The following is a 16,723-nucleotide window of genomic DNA, read 5'->3' on the forward strand; positions in this document are numbered from 1 at the left end:
CTCAAGAAATTATATATGAACGAGTATGGTTTGCTCTGTACTGTAGTATTTATGATTTTAGTGGCATTAAATATGGTTTGCCGAAATTGTGGAGCTGGGAAAATGGGAATCTTTGCAGGCAGAGATTCTAGAACTCAATGCCTGGACCTGGTAGAGTTTATTTGAGCCAGGGTTCCTACAGGCCTGACCACCCAATGTTTAATACCCTGGACGGCTTTCAATGATCTATATACGCTGTAGATTGGCAGAAGCATTTCAAGTCTTCAATATCAACAACTGCAATGGAAAAGTCAAACATTTCTATCACATCTTTGCTTCTTTTTACTAAAAAACAAGAAGCAAATGATGCTTTGACAACTGCAATAGATTCTTCTTTGCTTCACACAGAACTGCCATAGATGCTTATAATGCTTTGAAATCCAATGAATTAATGGTTTAGCCACCGCTCGGCCTTTCCCACAGCAACCATATACAATATTGCAAATGATTTGTTTTTTTATTTTATTTATTTTCTCATTGTGTTTTTGGTTTCATCCCCATCAATATTTGGTGATGCTTGTCTACAGCATGTCGGTTTGAATAATGAATCATTTTACAAGGTTTTACATCATCTGAACATATACCGTAACTGATAAATTTTCATATTATCATAGAAATCGCTAAATCTTTTTCTCTGAATTATTTATAGAAACTTTACATCAAGTCAAGCTAAAATAGATAGCTTTGATTATCCTCTGAAGATCATACATATCATCATATAGGCTGAGGATTAAATAAAAGCATTTACTTTTGAAGACGTAGTATGTCGACCTAAGGAGAGCGAGCAAGAGAGAAAATATTCTTATTTACCATCCTGAATGAGTTCAAAAAATCTTAGCAGATATGTAGAAATCTTATGATACCTCAAACAAGTGCGCTAGCAAGAACGCCAAGGGGGGTTGAAAAAACCTACACAAAAGATAAAGAATTTCATCACCATTGAAAAGAGTGTAGATAGTTAGAGAGGGAGATATTAAGTACCAAAAATAGGAGTGACAAGAAGCTTGTTTTTTGGAACTTGGAGGGCAAAACAAGAAATAGAAAGAAAAAAACTTAAAAACAGAAAGCTAAAAAGCACCAATGAGAAATTCAGTCTTCACTTTTTCCATTTTAACAAGGCAATTCTCAATTTTCATGATAGAAAAAACACATGTGAACAACATTAAGTTTAACTACCGATACATGTATGCTTGCTCAATCTTTAGTCAATTGTATCAAGGAATCCTTTTTTCTTATTTTTCCCTCCACTAAGTGCTGAATTGATTTAGTTGTACATCCAAGCATTAAACTAGTGCGCTAACTGGACTAGCAAAGCCATGCATCATCATAACCATTCTCTAGGCTATCAATTTCCTGGTTTCACAATGCACAAGTTCCTTGTTTCATACATTCCTAAAGAAAATGCAACAGACAAAGCATGCACCCCTTCCCGGAGCTCCTTCCCAGATAACATAAGAGCACCAGGATGCAGACTGAATGCGCAAATCACACACAAGTTTAGGAGTTAAACAGAAACCATAAAAAGAAGAGATTAAAGTACTATATCTATTGCCTACTCTTCATCAAGAGAAATAGTTTGAGATTAATTCTCAGTACCTTCTTTTATGGATCTTGGTGTAAGGCTTCATACACCATAGCCTACATGCATTGGGATCCAAAGGCAACATCCCCAGGCAAGCACAATTTCGCCACAGGAGGACTGCCATGCATTCAATGAATTTTGCAGCCAGTTACTATTAAATCAAGGACAATGATCACTCAGTTCTTCTATAGATTTACATATACAAACATCCAAGTTAATCTGACCAGAGGAATTGAGGAAACGAAATGGAACCAGAAGAAAATCCATTGGAGGAAAACCTTCAACCCTCCCCGGGAAACATTCTGCTAGCGAGCTCAACCTGAGAGTGCTCTTTCCTCGTTTCAAAACAAGATCATACACAAACTTTCTTTTCAAAGAACTTGATGCCATACATGTAACCATTACTGTGCTCCCAATGCTTTCAGTGCCCTTGTTGAGAAGGAAAAGAGCACCATCATCCTCTGCCTGAAGAACAAGAAATTGTTCATTCATACTCAAGGAAACAGCCAATGGGCTGTTGTACCTGAAGCGCCTTCCTGAATCCCAATGCTTACCACTGAAATGAAGTGACAGCTGTTCAGATGAGCTGACAAAATTGCAATCGGGAAGTGGGCAAGCACATGGTGCAAAGAAGCATGTCTCATTGTGGTCATTATTCCTCATATAGTCAACTCTTTCATTGCAACCATAGTCTTTGTTTCGGCATGGTGTTCTGACTGATTCAACTATCAGTTCAATATCCCCACGCACAATATCCTTACTCTTGAGAAAAATGGGCATATTTGGCTGGGAAGATGAATACCAAATTAATTGTACAAAATTCTAAAATGACATACATTCAAAAAAGAGGCCACAATACTTAGTAAGAAATCCTTGAAATAGTATAAGAATTCACAATTTACACTTTCATTTTCAAATTTCTTTTATTTTTAAAGGGGGCATTTGCGGCATAACCCCCTGATCTTAAGGGTTTGTTGTATTGCAGCCAAGCACTTTTGGTTGTTAAATAACAACTAGATCCGTTAAGTGCCAGCGAGGACACACGTGGCAATATTGTATTGGGTCATGTGTTGAATACTTAATTATTTATTTAAAAACTTTTATTTATTATATCGTTGGTATATTACTATTCTAAGGGGGATGGGTAGGAATTGAACCCATGACTTCCTCTAAGAGAGAAGAGTTATGATAAGCAATATTGTACTAGGCCATGTGTTAAATAAAAAATCAATAATTAAAACTGGGAAGGAGAGCATGAGTTATGATAAGCAATCTGATAGCAACATACAAAGAAAGGGAAATGAGGGTATATTACCTCTTGATTAGCCTTCATCTGTCCTCCATTATTAACCTATAAAATTTGACTCTGTTAAAACATACTTGCTAATTAAATATGGTTAGTAACTAAAGAAATGGGTTAAAAAAATTGTATACCAGAATGCATACTAACTGCTATCTTTGCAGCCAGTCTTAAAGCAACAAAAATGGCTAAGCTAAACTAAATCTTTTCCAAAGTATAACAACACAATGTCTATGCCAGCCCAATATTAAATCAAAAAAGGTGAAGGCTAAAGCTTTTCCAACTAAAAGAACATTAAGTGTGATATGTTGTGGGCCCATAAATGATCAGCAAACATTTTAGCAAGGAGCCAAAATCTTCTCTCCTTTAAAATATCACGTTGAATCACCAGGCTACTTACAGATTGGACAAAAATGGAATTTTAAGGCTATGTAAATAAATCGAATACATGATATCCCAAGAATGAAACATGATAAATACCTGGTTCCCCTCGTGTGAAAGGAAAGGATCATGCTCAATCCCATTACTTATATTGCTTGCTGGTAGGCTATCTGGTTGGCCACTGCAGTCAAAAGACTCTGCAACAACACCTCTCTCCTTGAAAACCACCTGCACAACCACACAAATTATTTCATATCCACACATTAGCTTGATAAGTAGAAAATGTAGAGAGTACCTGTCCACAACCATAACCACCAAGCTCTCTTTCTCGTTTTTCTCTTTCAGTGATTTCATCCTCCCCCCATAAAGATAAGCATGGACACACAGCTGGAGCAAGAGCATTTGTTCCTTCTATGGAGATTCTTTCATAATAAAAGAGCTGCAAAAAAATCAAAGCTATAAACAAGGCACTGTATGGCTATCAAAAGACTGCTAATAAAATTCTACATTACCTGTAGAAAAAAAAGACAGCCACCAACAGCACGTTGCTTCCCTTGACGAAAGCGTGCTACCTCCCGAACTAGGCGGTCAAGTAGGAATTTCCCCCAGTTGTACTGATGGATGACACTCATATTTGTTAAGAAGTGAAGGAATGAAGGGCTTACATCCAGTCTTGCTGTTGGAGATAAAAGCGTACCCAGCGCATAAAGAACAAAGGATCTTTTAAAATCCTCTCCTGCTTCAGACACTGCCAACCTCTCTTCTAAAAGGCGAACTGATATACCTCGATTGGTTGCATTATAACTATGCCGCAAGTCTACAATCAAGTCATCTGGCCCTGAGTTCACCACATCTTTCCCCCGAGCAGCTAATCCCATCACGAACTCCACATCTTTAGGAGTTAGAGGAATACAATCATCACAAATCTCCAAGCTGCATCGCGTCGTATTAAATCTTTCCAACAACCAAAGACACAAACTACGGCGGAGAGTCCGGCATCTAAGATGAAGGAGGCTTCCAAATCCCATGCACTTGACTGCCTCTTTTTGTTCAGCTGTAAGGCGTTGCAGCACGTTGAATAAGCGGCCAGGAGAGCATCTTGTGACTAGCTTAGTCTGCTATTTTTAAGTCAGAGAATAATCTAATCCAATTCCCAACACCACCCCCCTCCTCCTCTTATCCCCCATTAAAAAAAACATAACTTACCTGCTCCCTTGGTTTGGAAGGTCGGGCAGGAGCTGCACTCAAGTAGTTATCCCATACCTCCCGAGCACGACTGGTGTATTTTGCTTTCTCTTCAAGGCACATTGACTTCCACACCTCAGATGCTGCTTTTGTTGCCTGCAATATACAATTCAGTAATAAATTACATGTTTCAACATTTTTTCACGAACACATCGATGCAATGAAAATGAGAGGCTCACAGCTTTTAGGCCAGAGGACTCAGGATGGGAAGCACTGTACTCCTTGATAAACTCTCGGCTGCAGTAATTTACTTGAAGAATCAACAAGACAGGAAAAAAAAACCCAGTAAACTATGGACCAAATCCGAAAGACCCAGAGTCTTACCTAAAATACACCCACGAGCATGTTGGACGAGGAGTGGTTACTTGCTTCTTTTTCTTCTTCGTTCTACTCTTCTCTTTCGAAACAGAATGCTCATCAACGTTTCCTTTCACCATTGCAAGATCTCCTTCACTAGAGAGCTAATTGTTTGGATTTGGAAGCATTGTAAATCACATTTCTTTATCTAATATAATCAAGGGAGAAACACAGACATATATATATATATATAAACATATATATAGGTATGTTTACAAAGTCACAATGGAAAAGAAACTAAATGTCTGGGAAGGAATAAGATGAAATATATGGTGACATCTGAATCCCTTTGTTGTGTTTATCCTCTTTTAGAAATTGAGAATGGAATCAACCTAGCCTAATTCCCTTTAAAAGTTTATACATACCTATTAGCAATCAAGAAATAAACTCGACAACCAAAATATCTTTGTATATGAATTATCTATTAGACAAAAGAAATATAAAAGTGATGGGTACATACATCATATAAATTCAGTGATAATGCGAAATTAGTGGCTAGTTGAAATGCTTCTAGAGGAGAAACCTAAGAATATAGAGAGATTCATAAGTGAAGAATGACTACTATTATATTTTCACAATAACCTTCAAAACCCACATACAGAAACCGAAGAAAATAAGTAAAAATAACCCTGAATTTCAAAGACATACAAAGTAAGTTGAAGAGTGAGTTTGAAGAGAACAGAAGAAACCTGGCGAACAGGGACAGTCAAGGCTTCATCATGGTCGGTGAAGCAAACGGACATAGAGCCGTTGCTGATAGGAGCGGAGCAATCAGAACCCAGCCCCTGGAGGATGTGGCAGGATTCGGGTCTAGTAGAGGCCTTCTGAGCTTCAGCTCCATCTCCATTTTGCGCTTCTTCTCCGTGGTCCTGGTCAGGTTGGATCCCAAGGTTGCGTCTCTTGTGTTTGGGGCAACTGGTTTCTAGTTCGCCATCATAATCGTCTCCGTGCATTCCTCTCTCAACCTTCTTGTACGATAATCTGACACTACCTTCTTCTCCCTTCATTTTTCCTTTTTTGTTTGTTTTTTGGTCGGAACACAGAAAATATCACATCGGAAATGAAAGCAAAGTTTGCTAGCCACAAGGGGCTAGCTCCCATAAAGAAAAAGGGCCTGAACTTGGTCTGTTTCGGCCCCAATCAGCAAGGAGAAATTTGCCGAAATGGCTACTCCAGGAATTGAAATTAGCAAAATAGCATTTTATTTTGTTTAGTTATTAATTTTATTAAAATATGATGATGTGGCGTTAATTAAATGCATTAATAAAATGGCTATAAACAATATTACATAAATAAAAATAAAAGGCATTTAAGAGAGCTCTAAGAGAAGTTGCATAGACCCATAGAAAAATCTAATCTACGTGGATGTCTCAGAGAGTGCCATTAGTGCCGACTTAGTGCGTGAGAAAAGCCGTGTCCAGCACCCCATATACTATGTAAGCAAAAGATTCCTCGGAGTAGAGTCCATATACCTGCTCATGGAGAAAATGACATTTTGCCTAATGGTAGCTTCTCGGAAGCTAAGACCCTATTTCCAAGCGCATCAGGTATTCACGAACCATCTCTTACGGCAGGTCCTCCAAAAGTTGGAGTCATCTAGGAGACTCCTGAAGTAGTCGGTCAAACTTAGTCAGTTTGACATTACTTATCACCTGAGGACTGCCATAAAAGGACAGGCCCTGGCAGATTTCATCGTCGAATGTACGGGAAACCACTAAAGACCTGGGGATGCCTCAGTGGTTCAACCCACAAGGAAGTTATACCATGATGGATCGTCGAATGAAAATGGTGCTAGAGTAGGCCTCATTTTGGTAGCCCTCGAGGGACACAGGGTTCACAGCGCCCTAAGATTTGGGTTTGAAGCTTCAAACAATGTAGCAAAGTATGAGGCGCTTATTGTTAGGCTTCGAGTTGCACTTGAGCTCAAGGGCGAGAGCCTTGAGATTTTTAGTGACTCGCAGCTTGTAGCCAATTAGGTACTTAGGGAGTACCAAGCCCAAGGAACCAAAATGGTCGCTTACTTGGCGAAGACCCAAGAATGCTACACAGCTTCAAAAAATCCACCATTCGAAAAGTGCCATGGGAACATAACTCTAACGTTGATGCCCTGGCCAAGCTAGCAACCACCAAGGATGCTGAGCTAATCAATGTAGTTCCCATTGACTACTTGGCTTCTTTGAACATCTCAGCTCCCAAGGAAGTGGAAGCAGTCCAACCCCCCGGGACGGTTGGATGGATCCCATAGTGAAATATCTTGTCTCCTGGGAGTTACCGCAGGATAAGAAAGCAGCTCGGAAGCTGCTTTACCAGGTGCCTCGCTATGTCATCATGGATACCAAACTGTAAAGGCAAGGATATTCGTCGCCCTTGCTCCGATGTGTGTCCAAGCAAGAAGCCAGTCAAATACTCTAAGAAGTGCATGAGGGCTTTCGGGGACCACGCTGAGGAGTAGAGCCTAACTAAAAATATCTTGAGACAAGGATACTTTTGAGCCACCATGAACGGAGACACGATGGACTATGTCAAGAAATGTGACAAGTAGCAACGCTTCTCCAACATACCTCAAGCTCCTCCAAATGAGCTCACCTAGATGAAAATTCCTTAGCTCTTTGTGGTATGGGGCATTGACCTTATCGGGTCATTGCCCACAAGAAAAGGAGGATTGAAGTATGCAATACTAGCGGTCAACTACTTCACCAAGTTGGTTGAGGCCGAGCCACTCGCTACAATCACTTCCAAGAAGGCACTGGACTTCGTTATCTAGAACATTGTTTTCCGCTACGGGCTCCCAAGGAAGATAGTCTCTGACAATGGCATGTAGTTTGACAGTGAGGTTTTCACGGACTTCTGTTAGCGACACGAGGTTATGAAGAGCTTTTCCTCTGTGGCCCACTCGCAGGCAAACGTGCAGGTGGAAGCAGTCAACAAGACGCTCAAAGCCGCCTTGAAGAAAAGGCTTGAACAGGCAAAAGACGCTTGGCCCAAGGAGCTGCCTAGGGCATTGTGGAGTTACCGCACCACTACCAAGACCTCCATTGGCCACTCGCCATTCTCTATGGCCATGGGTATGAGGCCATGCTCCCGGTTGAGGCAGCAATTTCCATGCATTGACAGGATATATATGATCCGACCACAAACCACGCTTTACTCTAAGAGTCCCAGGACCTTGTGGATGAGCTCTGTGAAGCTTCTCAACTTCGAGTAGCATCCTACCAGTAGAAAGTAGCAATATATTTCAACTTTAAAGTGATGGATAGAAAGTTTGGGGTCGGAGATCTGGTGTTGCAAAGAGTCTTCTTAGCCACCCGAGACCCCGATGCGGGAGTGCTGGGACCTAATTGGTAGGGCCCATACAAAGTTGAGAGCGTTGTATGTCTAAGGACATACAAATTAGCCCGACTGAATGGGAAATTAATACCCCACGCTTGGAATGTCGAGCATCTTTGGCGGTATTACAAGTGATATGAGCACTAAAATTATTAATTTTTGAAATCTTCGTGTAGCCTCTGAGCACAATTAATAGAAACCGTGTAGACAAAACATGGTAAAAAAAATCAAGAGATTCTGCTTATATTTCTCAGTTTCCTTTATTATGTATGTGCTACTCGTAGAGCATCCGCTCGCTAGCCTGGCCAAGTGAACGCAGACTTCTCCGATCACTTTGGGGGCATGGAGTTGAGGCAGCCTCGCAGAGTACCATGACTCGCGGAGGATGACCTACGAAACTAAGCTTGTCAAAAGCAAAGAACCTAGTGTCAATACCCCAAGAATAGAAAAACCTAGGAAACTAAGAAGTCTTGAGTCCATGACCTAAGAAACTAAGCTTGTTCAAAGCAAAGTAGGCTTAGCATTTAGAGACTGAGGACTAAGAATCCTAGTAGCATGAGAACGGGCTTAGGTCACCTCTCGTGGACATTGCACCTGAGGAGCACTAACCAAGTCCCTTGATCTCGAGATGCAAACGAAAGACCAAGTCCTCTATACTTGGTCATGAGGCATGGACTTGGGTTACCTCCCATAGACACTAGGCCCGAGGAGCACTGACCAAGTCCCCAGTAAGCCGCAAGAAAAAATAGCATCAGGAAGTCGATGACTTAGGAAGCTAAGCTAGTCGATGAGTGAAGCGTCCGTAATGTCATGAGACCCCATAGCTAATTGTCTTGAGAAATACCTAGTGCCAAAGAGATCCTAGTAACACGAGAATGGATTTAGCATATTCTCCCGAGGACAGCGTGCGCCCGAGGAGTAATAACCAAATCATGATCCTCGAGATGTGAACGGAAGCCCAAGTCATTCGTACTCGAGCACGAGCCTAAGTCGCCTAAGACTTAAGTAGAATACTCTGGGGGACCTTGCACTAATTTCCCCAAAATAGTGCGAGAATGGACTTAGGGTTACCTTTTGTGGATTCCGTACCTGAGAAATAATAACCAAGTCCCTCGATCTCGAGATGTGAATTGGGGCCCGAGTCACTTGCACCGAAGTTAGGAATCGAACCTAGGAGTAAAAAATCCAAGTAGCGCGAGAATGGGCTTAGGGTTACCTTCTGTGGATTCCGTGCCCGAGATGTTATAACCAAGTGCCTCGACCTCTAGATGTGAATTGAGGCTCGAGTCACTTGCACTTGGAGTCAGGAATCGACCCTAGGAGTAAAATACCCAAGTAGCTCAAGAATGGACTTAGGGTTACCTTTCGTGGATTTCGTGCCCGATAAGTAATAACCAAATCCCTCGATCTCGAGATGCGAATTGGGGCCCAAGTCACTTGCACTCGGAGTCAGGAATCGACCCTAGGAGTAAAAAACCCAAGTAGCATGAGAACAGACTTAGGTCACCTCCTGTGGACATTGTGCCCAGGGAGAAATGATATATCCTATGATCTCAAAATGTGAACGGATGCCCGAGTCATTGGAACTTGGAGCTAGACCTCGAGTGCTAAAACTTGAGTGTCGTGAAAAACCTAGTCTAAGGGCAGGGAAATCAATTACTAGAACCTAGGATGATGAGTTCACGACTTCCACATGATTAGGTCCCGAGTTGTGTACTCGGGGGAAAATTAGCCCAAGCTGACCCACCAGTGACCACGTACCCGGGCGGCAGGTAGCTTAGTGTGAATGACCTCCTAAGGGCCCGAGTCATTGGAACTCGAGGACACAGGAAGACATTAAAGTTACTTTTGTTGACCACGATTTTGGCCAACGACGAGTAGACGTCAAAACTACAATAAACATTCAAGAGAAAAATACGACACTAATAATTTTATAGTGGTTCAGCCCCAATTTATTGGTAATAGCCTAATCCACTTGGACTTGTGATATATAGATCCTACACTTAAGATCAGATGAACTTGAGCCAACTGATTTTCTTAAGTGTAAGTAGAAAAATACATAGTTTCTCTCTCTAAATTCTCTCCGATAATGCCCCAAGAATGCCCCAAGTAACAATTCCAAAGTGTCAAAACTAGAGAGTTTTTTCTCAGTCTAAAAAGATCAGATCCTCCAAAATGATGCCATGAGCCATTTAGTTATAGGCTCATGGATCGTACATCAGATATTTCCTTTGACCGGGTCATTTCTATTATTCTCACAATATTTAATTAATAATAACATTTAAAATACAACAATATGCGACTTCTTTGGGATAAACTGAGAGATTCCCGTATAGGTATGACTAATTCTAGCCGAAGTCGTTACTAGAACTTCGCTTGCATAACGATGATTTGTCTAGTCGGCCAACTTCACTCCTTGAAGAAAGACTGGTCGGCCAAAACACTCGACTGGTCGGCCAAAACAGCTGACTGGTCGGCCATGCACTCCACCAGTCGGCCAAACACCTCATCGGTCGACCATGCACTCCACCGGTCTAACATGGCACATCTCTGGTCTAACATGGCACATCTCTGATCTAGCATGACACTTCTCTGGTCTAACATGACACATCTCTGGTCTAACATGGCACATCTCTGGTCTAGCATGACACATCTCTGGTCTAGCATGACACATCTCTGGTCAGTCAAAAATCTTCACTGGTCGGACAGAAATTCTATCAGATCGGTCAGATCACTTTATCACAACTCTGAAGAGCCAACACATTTATTGACTATTAATGTGACCATGCATCGCCACTTGTCACTTCTGATTTCCATATCATCGAACTGAAATTTTGGGGATAACAACTTTCAAGGACATCGAGTCTGGAAGACAATACTAAATGTCCTAAGCGTCGAGCACTAAGGCAAAACCCTATAGTGTAACATACCTCCTCAAAGTCCAAGTCATTGAAACTCGAAAGCATAGGATAGTCAAGTGCTCTCACTTGACCCTGCATCAAAGTTACTCTTAAGACCACGAGCCTAAGAAGAAACACTAAATGCACAAGCATCTAGACATTAGGAGGAAGATCCTCAAGCTCTAAGTATCACAGGTTGTCTCTGTCTTGAGTTGTTAGAACTCGAGAATGTAGGGTCGCGTCAAGTGTACCATTTGACCTCGCGTTAAAGTTACTCTTGAGGCCCGCGAGCCTATGAAGCAACACTAAATGCCTAAAAATTGTCTAAGTACTTAGAGAAGTTGATAAAGACTCGACTCTTCAAGACTCGAGCACAAGACTTAAGTCAATGACTTGGGACTCTCATGAGTCACGTTACGTTGAGTTTAAAAAAAAAAACCAATTTAAAAGAAAAATTTTGTAATAGTGGTACCAAACTTAAAGTACAAAAGTTAATGCTCAGGGGCTCGAGCTTAAATTTTTTATGGCATGAATGCCTAAATAAGAGAGTCACGCCAAATGGCCTTCTAGGACCTCCTCCACCAAGTCAATGATTATGTCCACTTTTGGAGCCTTCTCGGCCTCGCGAGCCATAGTATGAACCGCCTCCGCAGTTTGGGTTTCCCGTAGACGTTCTTCGAAGAGGATTTTGTACTTCTTGGGCTCTCCCGTGAAGTCCAAGCTCATCTCCTGATTATAAAACTAGGCCACGTAAAAGGCATCCTCAGCAATTATCTCAACTTCTTGCTTGAGTTTGTCCACCTGATGCTAGAGGACATGTTCATCTCTGTGGCTTGGATGGCCTTTCTCTTGCCAAGCTCGGCTCTGTGACTTACCCGGACAGTGGCATACCAACATGAAGCAACAAGACAGGCCTCGTTGTTGTCAGCCAGCTTAGCAAAGTTGCAGGCGGTCAGCTCAGCTATGAAAGAGGCAAAAACTTCCCCTAACTTGGTGGAGAAAAGAGTCTCCAGCTCAGCTCGACCTATCGAAGGCATGATAGGTCACTCTCTCGGAGGCTTCAGTTGGCGTTTGGCCTTCGCAGTATAATGAAGGAGTCTGTTACCTCTGCCATCCTCGCATCAAGATGCTAGAGCATTGCCTATTATTGCTTTAATAGGTCCCCCTCATACCTCTCGCGGTATACCAGGAGTTGGGGGCGAGAAGCCAACTTATGTTTGTTCGAGCCTTGGACCACTTCACCAACCTTGGAGGAGGAAGAAACCTCCAAGACTGGGGGAAAATCTGTCGTGGGAACCTTCACGAGAGGAGTGGAAGTCTTCTGCCTCTTAGCTGGCGGGTAGGAGTCTGGTACCTCCCGAAGGTGCGGTGATTCTCTGGTAGTCGAGGAGCTTGGGGGCGCTCCCAGCCTTAGGACTGATCGGGCAATATCAGCTAGCCCTATGTGATATGCAAGGACAAAGAAATTGTTAGCACCAATTCCAAAATGAAAACATAAAATAGTATTAGAGGCTTCTCATAATCCCACCATAAGTTATGTCTTGGTGCAAGCATTGGAGGTGTCTAACTTTGTCTCCTATCTCGCAACTCAAGTTGGTGCAATGTCGGCAAAACCAGTTGGAGTTAAAGGATGTCCCATGGTCTATGGGTTTAAAGCCCCAAGGAGGTAATTGTCTCCTCGGGCGATGAAGATAGACGTCTATCAGATCTAAGTAATCTTGAAACTCTTCCCTAGTCTAATGTCAGTGCGCAACTTGGCTACAATGGAGAAGTGCTAGAGAAGCCCAGACATGTTCGTGACTTACTCTATCCCCTTCATGTGTGGCATGGTATAGAGTTAGGGAAGATTTAGTTGGGGCAAGATGATAAACCTCCAACCTTTCCTGGAGCTCCTCCTCGAGCTATCAATCTTCTTGGGCTTATTGAGCTTCTTCTGCGGCCTGAATGTTCTCCAGTCGTTCTTCCCGCAACTACTAATTCGACATTTCCAGGGCGCGCCCATCAATATAATTGATGTATCGCAATGCCAACTCCCGAGATTTCCTGGATTGGTGGTACTTAGTTAGCTCCAAATTGGTGATTCTATACCCCGCGCGAAGAAGTCTTGACCTGATGAGGTTCTCCTCCATCACCAAAAAGCTGAGCTCTAGGTCTTGCTCAGGAAGGGATTTCAACTCCTGGAGATGGTCCTAAAATATTTGGACATATGAAGTCTGGCGGAAAGGACCTATTCAAAGGAAGGACTAAGTATAGAGCACGAAGTGATCAAGAAAATAAAAAATAATAATGGTCAGGAAGATACTCACCAACCCTGGAGAAGTCAAGGATTATGGTCAGGTTATCACAGGTCAGAAACCCGTTCGTGAAAAATAAGGCGTCCTTTATAGTCCCGCGAATGGTTCTCGTTGTGATGGAGAGACTTGTAGTCAAGGGATGAGTTGGCGTACTTTATCAAAGCATAGTACCCATCTCGATTGGCCTTCTTCCTTGGGGTGGTGCAGAAGTTGTAGAAGTACAGGATCTCCGCTAGAGAAGGTGTGAGCCAGTTTATCCTCTAATACAGAATGTACATCCTCACAAACACCCGATAGGCGTTGGGGGAGAGTTGAAAGAGAGCTATCCCCAAGAACTATAGGAAATCCACAAAATATTGATGCAGGGGTAGGGTGACCCCAACCTTCAGGTGGGCTTGGCTCCAGGCCTCAAGACCATTCATGTTGCAGTGAACCCTCTTGGATTCCCAACAAAGTCGCACCAGACATCTTTCCTCGATTACGTAATGCCTCATGATGGCCTCCAAGGCCTTAGGGTGTCAGAGCTAGGTGCGGTACTCACCCGCTTCAAAGTCATCAGCCTCGTACAACTGAGTGGGGTGTGGAACAGGGGCTCGGTTGACTTCCTCAACGGTCAACCCCCATCAGCACGGACAACCACTTCCCTAACTGGTTCTCGGGCCTTTGCCTTCGTGCCATCATGTTGTACGCAGTGTTCTCGGATCATGTCGAGGATCTCTTGGTCGAAGTGGTAAAACCTTTTTCATGTAGCAGTCATAGTTCCTTAGACATCTGAAACAAAAGTCAAGCAGTTAGTATTTTTCTCGAAGAAAATAGGGAAAAATATGAGAAACCTTAAGAGTGTTGCTCAGAGAGAAGATAAGAAAGAATTTTTAAGGACTTGGGGTGTTCTCGGGGCCAAAGATTCAGCATCAGAGAACACTACCAGAGATTATGAACATACCAAAATCTGGGAATTTTCGAGATTCCGGCCAAATTCCCATAAATGCAAAAGTTGCATAAGGTGCGCAGTAGGCCATTTTGATTAGTTCTAACGTCAAAATATGCCTGAAAAGACATATAAAAGGTCAAAACAGCCTCTTAAGTGCTACAAAAAACATTTTCCTAAGCATGCACCTAATCTCTCAAACAAAACTCGCCGCAAGTGCAAAGCCAAACACAAAGCCAGTAAATACTTACTCGAGATATAGTGCCGATAGGTGCTTAAACGAGTTTGAACTCTGAAAAATCTCTTGTTGTTCACCTTGAAATAAGATGATTCTCCCCAACCATCTAGAGTTGCAGAGAAAACTCAGAAATGGTTGAAGGTCTAGGAAGCTTGAGAAAGAAAAGAGGGTTCTTGAGTTTGGAGATTTTGAATTTTGAATGGTTAAGGTGAATACTGAGGCAGATCTCGAGTTTTTATACTTATAGAAATTGGAAGGGGGGGGGGGGGGGGAAGCAACTCTACCCCAACTGTTGGATTACCTACGACGTAGGTACTCGAGAATGATCCAATGGTCTGGATTCAAAAGGCATGGATCTTGATCATTAGCATTGGAAAAGGACGCCTTGGGTACGGGGCAAAGAGACGCTTAGGGTATGGAGTTGACATTTTGGGTCGTGGAGCTAACCCCTCAATAATTGCATGGATTGATGGGCCTAGCAATAGGCAGTCAGCACATGGCATGACTTTCCAGAGTGATGTCAGAAGAAGCACAAATGTCTCCCCCCGAAGACCTTCTGAATTACTCCTCTCAATCTATGTCCCCATTGCCCAAGGAGGAGTAAAGACATGGGAAGACAAATGTTGTCTGTATTTTCATCACCAGACACGTGGCAATTAGGAGTAATTAATGACAAGGTAAGTCATGAGGTTCTCAGAGTGTGAACTCCTCTAAGAAACCCACACCTGTCAAGTCGTGGATGTCTCCAAGTGAGACCACGTCCCGAGGAGCCTCGATTAGAAGTGTCGAGTTCCTACCCTTGACAATCGGCATTTCCCACAATGCCGTCTAACATGGGCAAACATGCACCGCAACCTGACAGTCAGAGATATGTTCCTCATAAAGTTGGTACACAACTTCTAGCAATGGGTCCCGTACAATCTGCCTGGACCATAGTCTTCATTTAGTGCAACATTTTTTGTATTAATTCAACATTAATACCCCATAATGTGGGAATTTGTATTAATGATATATAATTAACATTAATGACCCCAGCCTCTATAAAGAGGGTTGGGGTATCTCCTTCTACGGGGTCCAAATTTTAGAGAGAGAAGCTTTGTAACTCATTGCAATATATATGCTGCCTGAGAACCACCATTGGAGCTTGCTCAAACAAGCTTCAAGCTCACTAAATATCAAAGACTCATGGACTAGGACTATAACGCCCTAAACTCCAGGGACCGTTACGGTGTGCCTTATAAACAGTGCTAAACTCGTCAATCGAGTCATTTGGCCAAAATCGTGTAACTAAGTATGATAAGCGGTTTAGGGATTAAAATTTTTGGTTAAGATATAACGTTTCATTAGAACGTTTACTGTATATATTGGGATCTTAAAAATATAATTTAAAGGTCTATTACAAGAAAATATTTACAACAGACCAATCTAAGCGGCAAAACAGAGTTTAACCCTAGTTCCTCTTTCAACCCTCGGTCGTGGCAATCGAGCAGCCGCATATGTACACATCGTCACCTAAGCTCTCCAACTCAAGGATGGTCCAGCTTTCTTTTGCCTTTACATGCACCACATAGCACCCGTGAGCCGAAGCCCAGCAAGAAAACTTAATATGCTCATGAACCGTAATAACATATCATCAAATCATAAGGCACACGCCTGGCAAATATAGCCATATTCAAGCAAGCAAACAAATCCACGTAATGATGGGTATCCAGGATAAGGAATCCTACCCTCCTAAGTGGATGACTATCAAGTCAATCCAAATCAGATAAATGATTTAACACCGATGGTTCCGGTAACCATACCGGGCTGATAGCCCTAAATAGAAGAGTGACAGTTGTACAAGTCACTAAAGTGGGTTTCGTTCCCTTTAGCCATGTGACGATAGGGTCACCGGGGCTTAATAGATAAGTGATCATTTCACTAGCTTGAACCAGATAGGTGCTTGGTGAACTAGTCACCAATATACCCTATCGCATGACCATAGGGTCACAACTGTGGGATTCCGCTCCCTAGCCATGTGAAAAACTGCCACCTAGGCCTTTGGCCCTGACTCTGAGTAACTAGTCCTAGACTAGTCAGGCGCTTAGAATCATTGACCTTAGAGTCGGTTCAGCATTAATGCTCCTAGAGTC

General features: G+C 42.4%; 1 protein-coding gene across 4 annotated transcripts; it reads right to left on the bottom strand.

Moving 5' to 3' along the window:
- Positions 1-625: 625 nt before the first annotated feature.
- On the bottom strand, positions 626-6,079 carry LOC133818563 (uncharacterized). Of its 4 annotated transcripts, XM_062251498.1 has the most exons (11): positions 5,594-6,079; positions 4,872-5,008; positions 4,727-4,784; positions 4,509-4,643; positions 3,815-4,420; positions 3,598-3,741; positions 3,402-3,530; positions 2,937-2,972; positions 1,636-2,407; positions 903-948; positions 626-810 (listed from the first exon to the last, which is right to left on the bottom strand). In XM_062251498.1, exons 1-9 carry the CDS (start codon positions 5,909-5,911, stop codon positions 1,781-1,783), a joined length of 2,190 nt encoding a protein of 729 aa, XP_062107482.1. In that variant the 5' UTR covers positions 5,912-6,079; the 3' UTR covers positions 626-810; positions 903-948; positions 1,636-1,780. The 4 variants fall into 4 exon arrangements, with proteins under 4 accessions (XP_062107482.1, XP_062107481.1, XP_062107483.1 ...); XM_062251497.1 differs by having other exon boundaries at positions 626-948; XM_062251499.1 differs by having other exon boundaries at positions 626-948; positions 3,815-4,417; positions 5,594-6,078.
- Between the last annotated feature and the right edge of the window lie 10,644 nt (positions 6,080-16,723).

This window comes from Humulus lupulus, chromosome 2 (genome assembly GCF_963169125.1).
Source record: "Humulus lupulus chromosome 2, drHumLupu1.1, whole genome shotgun sequence".
NCBI lineage: Eukaryota > Viridiplantae > Streptophyta > Magnoliopsida > Rosales > Cannabaceae > Humulus > Humulus lupulus.